The 11,158-nt window shown below is 37.8% G+C and overlaps 2 protein-coding genes across 3 annotated transcripts; both read right to left on the bottom strand.

The window, feature by feature from the left end:
• Positions 1-1,754: 1,754 nt before the first annotated feature.
• LOC108359573 (mesoderm induction early response protein 1) lies at positions 1,755-5,012 on the bottom strand. Of its 2 annotated transcripts, none has more exons than XM_017611503.1 (4): positions 3,606-4,952; positions 3,014-3,504; positions 2,768-2,944; positions 1,755-2,698 (listed from the first exon to the last, which is right to left on the bottom strand). In XM_017611503.1, exons 1-4 carry the CDS (start codon positions 4,501-4,503, stop codon positions 2,258-2,260), a joined length of 2,007 nt encoding a protein of 668 aa, XP_017466992.1. In that variant the 5' UTR covers positions 4,504-4,952; the 3' UTR covers positions 1,755-2,257. The 2 variants fall into 2 exon arrangements, with proteins under 2 accessions (XP_017466992.1, XP_017466997.1); XM_017611508.1 differs by having other exon boundaries at positions 2,395-2,698; positions 2,764-2,944; positions 3,606-5,012.
• Positions 5,013-7,237: 2,225 nt separating this feature from the next.
• On the bottom strand, positions 7,238-11,053 carry dpa (disc proliferation abnormal). Its single transcript, XM_017611490.1, has 9 exons — positions 10,847-11,053; positions 10,463-10,773; positions 9,477-10,399; positions 9,215-9,409; positions 8,963-9,139; positions 8,541-8,907; positions 8,243-8,484; positions 7,972-8,182; positions 7,238-7,910 (listed from the first exon to the last, which is right to left on the bottom strand). The coding sequence occupies exons 1-9, from the start codon at positions 10,917-10,919 to the stop codon at positions 7,815-7,817; spliced, it is 2,595 nt and encodes an 864-aa protein (XP_017466979.1). The 5' UTR covers positions 10,920-11,053; the 3' UTR covers positions 7,238-7,814.
• Positions 11,054-11,158: the final 105 nt, after the last annotated feature.

Genomic DNA, 11,158 nt, shown 5'->3' with positions numbered 1-11,158 from the left:
AGCCCCAAAAGAGTGGTGCAAATGACATATCCAATAGTTACACTGCCGGAACAAAGTATTGGCACAGCAAATTTTTCACAATATATGCCTCAATTTTTATTCTAATTTTTTTCCGCCAATTTTGTATAAAAATATGGATCATGCAGTAACAAAAAACATAGAAAATAATTCCTAAACTTTGTGCAAAACTCGCGAAAATTCAGCAAATTTTCATCAAAATTTTGAACTTTTTAATCAAATTTTTTTAGAATTTTTTTGTTGAAGGTGTTTTGCATTTTTTTCATATAAAATATTTCCGAAAAAAATTGTTCGCATGGAAGAGACTACGTAACTACGGCAATTCTTAGCTACTTAAAACTTGCACTTTATTATTATAAAATTGATTGGGCTACAAATCTGCATACTCAAGAAAATTCTAAAAAATTTGATTAAAAAGTTGAAAATTTTCATGAAATTATATTTTTATGTTTTTTGTTGTAGAATGAACCATATTTTTGTACGAAATTAACGGAAAAATATTAGAATAAAAATTGTTGCATATATTGTGAAAAATTTGCTGTGCCAATATTTTGTTCCGGCAGTGTAGCAACCAAGCTACTAGGAATACCATGATTTACCGTAAAAATTTAAATGTTTTTGAATCTCTCTGTCATAAGTGAAAATTCACAATAAATAATTTTGTTACTAAAGTTCAAGGCACATTAAACAGGTAGTATCAGTAGAGCAAAAACAACATTTGCGTGTATTTTGTTGTTGCTTCTGGTATCGAAAGTGTCAAAAACTGTTCTGANGTTGAAGAAATAGATCGCTAAACCACAGCCCACTCTATGGCACGTAAATGCGTTTTTAGCATTTTACAAAAATTAAAAATTTTGTAGGAAGAATTGAAAAACGCTATTTTCAATGATGAAAGAAACTCCAATATAGTTGATTATCATGCCCACCACAACTTGGAGAATCATTCGACTTCCATGGCAAACCTTTCCTTGGCGAAAAGGATATTTAGTTTAAAGTAAAAAGCATATAGCTTTGGAAAACAAATAAAAACTTTTCACTATGGGAAAAATGAGTACCAAGAATGAGAAACATTCTTTGCGCATTATGTTGGCAAATTTTTCGCTCATTTCGACCGTAGCTATTTGGAAATTCCAGCGGTAAAACATTGTTATTCACACCGAGCCAACAACAAAATCGTTATTCAAGGAACAAAATACCTTCTTTTAGAGCAACTAGCTTCAAATATGGGCTTTAATACCACTGGCGATTTGTAAAATCTACTTCCCAACAAGATTTTTACTTATTCAAAACAGAATGATAACGTGTTGAATTTTAAATAAACCAGTCTTGCGTAAGTGTCCTGCAGTAAAATTTAGAGTCAGTCTGACAAAGCGCTAGTTCCGAACTACATATATCAGAACTATCTCTAGTGCAAAATGGATGCAGAGCGGTACAGTTGAAACTAGCGGTGTAAATCTGCAAATGCTCACTACTCGTACAATACGAAAGTAGCTCAGCGAGAGGACTTCCGACTCAAGCTTCGTTGGTCGCGAGTTCAAATCGCGGGCGGAGGCAGTTGTGAGTTTTTAAATTTAATGAATTTCGGCTTAACAAAAATAGAATCTGTAAAAGAAAACAAAAAACGAAAAATTATCCAAAAATCTAATCTTAAAAAAGTTTTCTTATAAAAAAAAACTGTCCAAAACGGAACCGGTTAAAAACTAGTTGCAAAGCAATGCACTGGGCGACAATTGCCACCGCCAATGCATACCAAATCATACGCTCATTCAGTTACAATTGCATAAGATACAACGAATACACAGAAGCGTGAATTCCACTATTATGTATCCTTGCATGTATATACACTGTATTACATACATTGAATTCAGTAGCCATGTGACGAAAAACATTTATTGTTATCGTTTAAACACTTACAAATCTAACTTATATTAAAAAAAAACTTTAATGAATTTCTATCTGCATCGATAATTTCATTACTCTTCAAGATTGAAATTTTTAAACGATGGAAAAGTTATTTAAACTCCTATATGTACTAATACATATATAATAGACATATTATGTATAGAGAAATATTTTTTAATTTTTAATTTAATACTATTCATTTCCGTAACTTCTTTTTTGCATGCTGCGCAGCATAACGATTAGGTCACCAGTACCTTCACGGTTTAGCTTCAGCGCGTCGCACATTTACCCTCCTCCCCCTAAGCATTATTCTATTGGGCTACGAAACGATCCGTAATCATTTCGTTTGTGCAGGCGATAATGGTATATTTGGAGTTATTGGATTTTCATAATTATTATTGGGATGTCCCACAGCATTACGTTTTCGATTATTAGCTACTTTACTATTGCTGACATTTAATTGTGTTGCTGCTGCTGTTGTTGTTGTCGCACAGTTATTGATATTAGTGCTGCCGGTCATCATTATAGAGATTGGATTCTTCTGAGCGCACGCATTATTTTTTCGAACACCCAAAGTTGGAGCGCCGTTGTTATTAGTTGAGTGACCAGTTCCTGCAGTGCCGTTGATTGCCGATGTTGGGCTATAATCGCCACCCTCATTTAGATAGATATCCATGTGATCCACGGTGTCGGAGTTAGCAAAATTATGATCACGGCGATCACTTTTCTTCCAAAGATAGTAAAACTGTACCAGCTCTCGCATTGTACGAGTACGCACCTTTATTAATTGTGACGACAGCGTCTTATTAATACAGCATTTATCAAATCTTATTTGTTCCATACTTGCCTGATTTTGGCGAATTTTAAGAAAATCTTTGCCAAATTTTTGTATACCCTCCTCGAATTTATGACACTCTTCTTCCGACCAAAGACTCATCGAACCAGTCAGTGGAAGCGCATTTAGACGTTTACGACGTAAGGCCTCTTTGAAATCATATCCGCATTGGACCAGCAAGTGAAGAGCCTGTAACCAGATAAATGAACATTTTTAAAATAACTACAATTGTATTTGCAGTTTAAAATTTGTACAGACCTGCTCGTTGTCTTTGATGACAGCAGTCGCATCACCGCATTCATTATTGGCAAGGGACGACGGTAGATTAAGCACATCGTCCGTATTGTGATTCTTAGAGAATTCTTTATTATCAGTATCACTTCCATTCCGTAGACCTATAGCTTCGCTAGCTTTATTCGCTGCACTATTAGTCTCGTTACATTCTTCGGTTTCTTCATCAACACTGTCCAACATGCACGGCTTGATATCGCGTGCTTTCAATAAATATTCTTCTACTTGACGTTCGCTAACCTGACTTGGTTCCCAAATTAATTTATCCTCATTCTCGTATGGTAACACATCTCCATACTGTGATAATCCATCCGGTATGGTTGCTTGATAAGACGGACCTACCATGATTGTTTTCTTCACATAGTCACTATCAAACTCTCCTTCCTCCTCCTCCTCCTCCACCTCATTTATATCTTCTATTTCGTCGTATTCATTAAAGAGAGGTTTGAGTGGCAAATCTAAACATAAAATACGATTAAATATCTCTTAAGAAGCTCCTATTTTAGATCCCTTTCTAATTCAGTCTAATACCTGTGGGTCTTAACTATTTTAGATTTACCTTTGTCAGTTCCATCTCCTGAATTTAATACTTCTGTAAAGGACTCTTCTGGATAAAGATCCATAAGATGAGAGCGACGGTGTTTAGTTTTTTCATTAACATGTTCAATTGATGAATCATTGTTTTCCGAATTTCGAGCAGGCATGCAATCCTCCCCTTGCTGTGCCAATGCTACTTCTTCACCCAAGGAAGATTTTGTCATCAATTTACTGCCATTATGATCTTCATCATTACTTTCTTCAATTAATATAACTTCATTCGCTGTTGTTTGTTTCGTTTTCGACTGATTTTCTTCAACTGGCTCTATTGCGCCATTCATATAGTCCTCAGAAATATTAATTTCTACTGGCAAGTCACTTTCCGTTTTTCTGTGTTTCGAATGTTTCCCACTCCCCGCACTTCTTTTATTCTTTTTCCTCTGAGTGGCAATGTGTACAGGAATAGGAGGCGCTCCTTGATACTTGGCTAGTAACTCTTCTAAAGGCATTTCGCCCTCTTCCTTCAAGGTAGCAATTTCATCATGTGGATCTTGTTGCTCCATGGCAGCTAATGCGTCCTCCTCATTGAGCGTTTGTTCATCGTCAAAGTCATTGACCATCATATCAATAGAAGGCTCAAATGTGGCATCGGCACTGCTATTGCCTTGTGAAGTACAAGATGATGCTGGTGATAGTGGAGCTGCAAAAGTTTCTAAAAGTGTTGATATGGCAATGGGAGATTTATTACGGCGTTCGCGTTGTTTGCGCGGGACCGAACAGTCGATTTGGTGGCAAGATTCCTCTTGTTCTGTTTGCGACATCGTACTGTTTGCATTTTCCACTACTGTTGTGACAATTCCTTCCTCTGCTGATTCAAATTTGCTGCAATTTATTTGCTCTGCATCTGGCTCTGAAGACATTGCAATATGTATGAAAATTTGTAACAAATCAACCCAAAAATTTGCAGATGAAAATTTCCAACCATTCGACTTTTGCCAATATATTATTTTAATACGGCGGCTTCCAAAATGATATTTGGGATATTACTAAATTCACACTGGTACCGAAACTGCGGTTTGGGACCAAAAATGCACTACCGGATAGGGACCAAATAAATTCCGTCATACAACAGTTTTACGAACTCTATTATTTAGCTTAGTTAACACCAGAGTCGTTACATTTTAAAGGGGTGCTCAAAAAGTATAAACTTGCTTGAAACATTTTGTTAGCGAATTTAAAGCGTGATAAAAATATATTCAAGTAAAACAAAGACATAGGTAGAATCAAGATGTATTAAACAAGGCGTGATGGACAACTCAGATGGGCTCTCTTTTCAATGTCAAATTCAATCACACTTTGTTAAACACATTTTGGGTAGAACCGCTGAGATCAAGTGTTTAAATTTGTGTATCATGAGAAGCACTTTTAGCATTTTTGACGTTTGCAAAATAATAGTTTCGTTCGTCAACTTTTCTGGATAAAACCTGGGCCGTTCGAATCGCGCCATTCGTGATCGTGTGATCACTCGTTTCGAATCTAATGAAACAAAATGACAGCTGTTACGTTCGATATCGAATGCCGCGATTCGGGCCCCGCAAAAGCGCAGTTACACACGGACGTAAATACTTTGAACGTGTCAGCTGACACGATCTTATGAGATCTGCATGTTAACAAAAACTCGCCACCGCATGACGGTGACGTAGACGCTGCCTCTCTCTTCTACCAACGGCAAACTTGATATGTTTCTACGCTTCTCTACGGTACGCTACGTACTTCGTAAACGTTCGTGGATAACCGCGCTCTAAAACTGTCAAAAAGCAAAATGTTCCTCAAAGAGAAAAACTAAAAAGGACATACGTACCAGATCAAGGCGAATCTAAACAAGGTACTGTTATCCGATCCACTGATTTCACGGCGAATTTATACCTTTTGTCAAAATGATGTGTTTGTTGTAATTTTGCTTTGTACTGATCGTCAATGTGGGTATAATTTGCTGTTGGAATTTTTGTTTTTGTTCTATCAAACCCACCTTGTACAAATGCGCCTTGTACCAGATTCTACCAGCAAAAATTCTTCGTGTGAAATCAAGGAGAATTTATAAAAGTTGGTGTTAATGGCGAATTTAGATTTTCGGCGCGGTACATCTTAATGTCTAAATCAAGGCGAATTTATACAAGGTGGTGTTGATGGCGAATTAAATTTTCGCCGCGGTACTACTGAATGTCAAAATGATGTTTGTTGTAAAATGAATTCGCCTTGTTTACAACAAACACATCATTTTGTAGTACCGCGGCGAAAATTTAATTCGCCATCAACACCACCTTGTATAAATTCGCCTTGGTCTAAATGAGGTATTTGTTGTAAAAGAAGCGAATTCATATTACAACAAACACATCATTTTGTAGTACCGCGGCGAAAATTTAATTCGCCATCAACACCACCTTGTATAAATTCGCCTTGGTCTAAATGAGGTATTTGTTGTAAAAGAAGCGAATTCATATTACAACAAACACATCATTTTGTAGTACCGCGGCGAAAATTTAATTCGCCATCAACACCACCTTGTATAAATTCGCCTTGGTCTAAATGAGGTATTTGTTGTAAAAGAAGCGAATTCATATTACAACAAACACATCATTTTGTAGTACCGCGGCGAAAATTTAATTCGCCATCAACACCACCTTGTATAAATTCGCCTTGGTCTAAATGAGGTATTTGTTGTAAAAGAAGCGAATTCATATTACAACAAACACATCATTTTGACATTAAGAAGTACCGCGGCGAAATCTAAATTTGCCATTACCACCATGTATAAATTCGCCTTGCGTGAATTCAAGGCGAATATATACAAGGTGGTGTTACCGGCGAAACTAGATCTGGGCCTGAATCACCACACATGATATCGTATTACTCGTCATGTAAAAACACGTTTTTCGGATTATGACATATTCAGCATAAACGACTGATGTATCACGTAATTTTCTTTCGTGTGGTTTTCGATCCGTAAACGAATGTTACGATTTGAGCCCAGCTTATTTCTTCGCCTTATATAAGGCGAATTTATACAAGGAGGTGTTAACAGAACAAAAACAAATTTTACAATAACAAATTATACGCACATTAAGGATGTGTTCAGAAATGCATCAACCCAAAGCGTCAGACATTTTTATTTCTAAACTATAACTGATGGAAATGTCCAATATGCGTAACCACGGTTAAATGCCTAATTGGAACGTAATTGCGTAAACAAGGCATTTCCATCAGTTGTAGTTTAGAAGTAAAAGAGACTGATGCTTTGGCTTGATGCATTTCTGAACGAACCCTAACAATCAGTATACAAGAAAATTTGTTTGTTGAAACATATCATTTTGTAAAAAAAGGTACAAATTCGCCGTGGAATCAGCGGATCCGATAACACCACCTTCACCTTGTATAGACTCGACTCCATACATGCAAACTTTGGGGCGAATTGAGATTTGACATAACACGCGCAATACAAAATACATGTGGTTTTGTTGTATCCTTGCTACCCCCTTGTATAAATTCGCCTTGGGACAATCTGTACAACCGCAGCAAAAATCTAATTCGCCGGTAACACCCTTGTATAGATTCGCCTTGGGCGGAATAACTAATATAAATTATTAATTCGCCTCGCAACCATTTTGAATAATTTTATTTCTTTATTTTCAGTTTCATATAATTTTAAAATGCTGGCAAACTTATTGGTCGATTATGGATGGCAACGCAACCGCAGTTGGATTGCCGATGGCCAACGCCACTGAAAGGAAAATGTATATTATGAATAGCAACTATAGTTAAGTTCTATAACGTTGAAGGTAAAAAAAATTTGAAGAACCACCAACTAAGACTTGGGTGTAAATAAGCTGAACAGTTGAAAAAATAAATAATCTCAATCAAAATTTCCGCGGCAACCACAAAAATGCAGTTGCTAATAAAGCAACTCAGTTGTCAGCTTTCAGGTGCCAGTTGCCATCTGTAATACCATGTCAGCCACTGGCCGCCCAACTGAAGTTCGGTTGCAATCCGTAATCGACCAATTAAAAAATCATAACCGACGAATCGGGAAAAAGAGTCCAATGTTTTTATCATGGATTAAAGGACGTTTGATTGAAAAATTATTTGAAATAACCGTAGATAATAAAAAAATATATACATATGAATATTTAAAAAAAAAGCATTCATATGAATGCTTTTATATGTACTTAACAACTTAACAGATCCTTATAGTGTTTTTGCCCATTACCACGATTGCTCCTTCATCTTGTATTTCTTTGAGAGCGTCTTCGAATTGCTCGCGTGTTATCAACTAAAATTTAATACAGACGTTAGTAAATATCACGTCAAATAATTTCCAAAAAAGGGCTTACAATTTGCGAAGCATCTTTGACTTCTTTGAAAAGTTTCTGATATGGAACTGTTGGTACTTTTCCTTTTTTCTTCAAATTTTCCTTGATGGCTAATACGAGATCTGCACGTTTTTTGCGCGCAGCAGTCGAGAGGCCAGTAGTGAGAATGCCTACGTCTATCTTACCAGATAGTGGATCTGTCGCAGATTGTTTCAAAGCTTCACGATGTAACCTAAGTTGGAATTTGTTTAGTCAATTTGTTATGCAAACAAAAATTAAGCTATAGCACTACCTCCAAGCTTCTTCTACATCTTGAACACCTACAACGCTACTTAGCCGCACTTTGGCGTGTGCTTCCGACAGACGTATCAAACTCTCCAATTGTCTTGGATAGGCTGATATTTGACCACGACGTGCGCCTACCTTACGCATATCAACATACGCTTGAATAAGGCGTTGCTGAGCCTCTTCCGATAATGTAGGGGAGCAATGTTCACGAGCATAAGCAATGTAATCACGTAATACACTAATGTCCTGTGGATTTAAATATTTATATAAAGCAATTGGTTTTTTTTTTTGGAGTCACTTACAAACATTGTATCCTCCTCTTCATGCCGAGTCACATAATAAAGTGATACGAGATGATTGGCTAGACGGCGATCAAACTGTTCATCCTGTGGGTCGAGCACAAGGAAAATCAAATCAAATCTAGATAACAGCGTATGTGGCAATTGTACATTGTCTATTATGTTCTTTTTTTTATTCCATTGCGATTCTGCAGGATTGGCTGCCGCCAAAATTGATGTGCGAGCATTTAGCTGACAAATTATGCCAGCCTTAGCTATGCTCAGTGTTTGTTGTTCCATGACTTCATGCAGCACACTGCGCGTTGAGTCATTCATTTTATCAAACTCATCGATGCAGCAAACGCCGTTATCAGCCAGTACCAATGCACCTCTATAAATACACTTGAATAGAATTTACGAAATCATAAGATTATGAAAATACATACGTTTGCAGAACTAGCTGTCGTGTTTCGGGATCCTTTGTAACATAGGCTGTTAGACCAACTGCGGAAGAACCTCTGCCGGAAGTATATTGCGATCGCGGCACCAAATTGAAAACGTATTGCAATAGTTGAGACTTTGATGTACCTGGATCACCACATAAAAGCAAGTGTATATCAGCTCTATATATAAAAGAAATTGAAAATGAATGCATACTCCTGACAATAATCCAATAGGACATGATGTTAATGAATTACCTGAAATTCTGTCTGCCCAAAGTTGAATGCGTCTTCTTAGTGCCACCAAACAATTGCAACAGAATACCCTTCTTGATGTCATCATTTTCATATATAGATGGAGCTATAGCTCTCGACAAACGGTCGTAAATATCGGGTTTTTGTGAAAGCAAATGTAAGAGTTCCACGCGTTCAGGTGTGAATATGTGCATTTTCCTTTACATATATACATATTTAAAATTATTTAAGTACTATAGCATTTGACGTTCGTACATGTACATACCCCTCTTCTTCTTCATATAAACGACTGCTATCAACTTTGCGGTAATGCACCACATCAACGTGGGTTTTATAAACGCTTTTAATGTTACGACCTCTGTCTTTCATTGGAACGGCGCGGTATATACCAGTTACGGTGACTCGATCACCAGGTTGTACCTTGTCGACCAAATCATTGTGAGCATAAAGCAGCACATTGTGCGGCGTTTGACCGGCTGCCATGTCGTCCGGCGACTCTTGTAGTTTTATCAATTGCTTATCCGTGAATTCCGAACGATTGTGGACCAATCGGAAGCAATGATTTGTATTACAGTTTGTACAAAGTGTCGGTTGTGCGATACGTCCTCTATCAACCTCAACTGATACGCAAAATGCACAAAGTATGCATTTAAAGAAGGCCTCACGCATTTCTGGGATAACTCCGGATGTGCGTATTACCATTCCACTGATACTTAGTAGTTGATCTATGTCTTCTGGATTGAGGGAGCGCATATTGCGCGTCTTATCTGCATTGAATGGGCGTACTTGAATTTGGTGCTCCAACACGGCTGCGGGATACCGTTCGAAGAACATCTCATTTACTGCCATATCAAAAGCCGGTATAACTTCTTGCGGGTAGCAAATCAGTTGGCGATACAATGCTTCATCAAATGTTTTCAAGTGCGCGCAATTCACATTAAGGTACGGTTCTTCTAAAGTATGAATCTCCTCTAGCTTCTGCATATATATGGGCTGATTTATGTCTATGTTTTCGGATATCTCATCACGTTCAACCTCAGGATCAATAAAACGCATGAGGAAAACTTTGAACTTGGTTTTGCACTGATGAACTACAACATTGGTGCCCCATACTACCATCTGCGGTGTAGCAGACGATTCTGAAACTGTATCTGTGCCTTCAGAGGGCTTCTCAGCTATAGGATCCAACTAGCGATCACAATGAAAGAACATTAATGTCTAGCGTTTAAGTACTACCACTAAGAAACTTACACCGGGAGCTCCAATAGCTACTTGGCGCATGCGTTTATCGGTGCGTATGTCGGGACGCGCGCGCAAAGGTGTTCCACGTATACCCGAGCGAGGCGTTCTAATCGAGCCAATAGAGCTTGGGGTTCCATAGTTTAAAGGTGAACTTAAATCAATTTCACTCATACCAAGCGCACGAGCTGGACTGGTAGCTGGTAAGCTCAAGCCACCTGGTGATGTTGGAGGCAAACTTATTTCGGATGGCTGACTTTGCCGCTGAGTCGTAGGACCCATGCGCATAGGCGTATCTGAGGCATCTTGAGCCACAATCGGATCTAATAAGGGGTGTTTTTACAAATTAAGAAAAAACATGTTCATACATTTATAGACCATATCCTGTAAACTTACTTCGCGTTGGGGTTCGGTCTCCCTGACCTCTTGGTGTAACACCCCCTTCAGGAGTTCGAGCTGGGCTAGACATTTCTATATTATTTAATTTGTTAAAGATGCTAAACGTTTTGTTTCCAGCAGTACTTAAATTTTCCACCAACTAATTCACGCCGCAAATGGGAATGTAAACGCAATTGACAAACAAAAGCGCGCGCAATAGAACTGTCAAACTATCGATGGTACTATCGATGTATCGATGGTTTTGAATTTCGGTCTACTACCGATAGTTTTTAACACTATCGATACTATCTAAAAACCACAAGACCCATG

Source organism: Rhagoletis zephyria, unplaced genomic scaffold, assembly GCF_001687245.7.
Source record: "Rhagoletis zephyria isolate East Lansing unplaced genomic scaffold, Rhagoletis_zephyria_1.1 Rzeph_scaffold_00013, whole genome shotgun sequence".
NCBI classification, from domain to species: Eukaryota; Metazoa; Arthropoda; class Insecta; order Diptera; family Tephritidae; genus Rhagoletis; species Rhagoletis zephyria.
This window is presented reverse-complemented; position numbering and strand designations above follow the sequence as displayed.

Bases quoted from the DNA above. Each gene is read 5' to 3' on its own strand.
- LOC108359573 (XM_017611503.1), bottom strand. From the start codon at position 4,503: ATGTCTTCAGAGCCAGATGCAGAGCAAATAAATTGCAGCAAATTTGAA. The intron at 3,505-3,605 runs GTAAATCTAAAA...TTTTATGTTTAG, and splicing joins AGGAGATGGAACTGACAAAG to ATTTGCCACTCAAACCTCTC. The intron at 2,699-2,767 runs GCAAGTATGGAA...CAATTAATAAAG, and splicing joins TTAAAATTCGCCAAAATCAG to GTGCGTACTCGTACAATGCG.
- dpa (XM_017611490.1), bottom strand. From the start codon at position 10,919: ATGTCTAGCCCAGCTCGAACTCCTGAAGGGGGTGTTACACCAAGAGGT. The intron at 8,183-8,242 runs GTAGTGCTATAG...ATTCCAACTTAG, and splicing joins GATGTAGAAGAAGCTTGGAG to GTTACATCGTGAAGCTTTGA. The intron at 7,911-7,971 runs GTAAGCCCTTTT...ATTAAATTTTAG, and splicing joins TCAAAGATGCTTCGCAAATT to TTGATAACACGCGAGCAATT.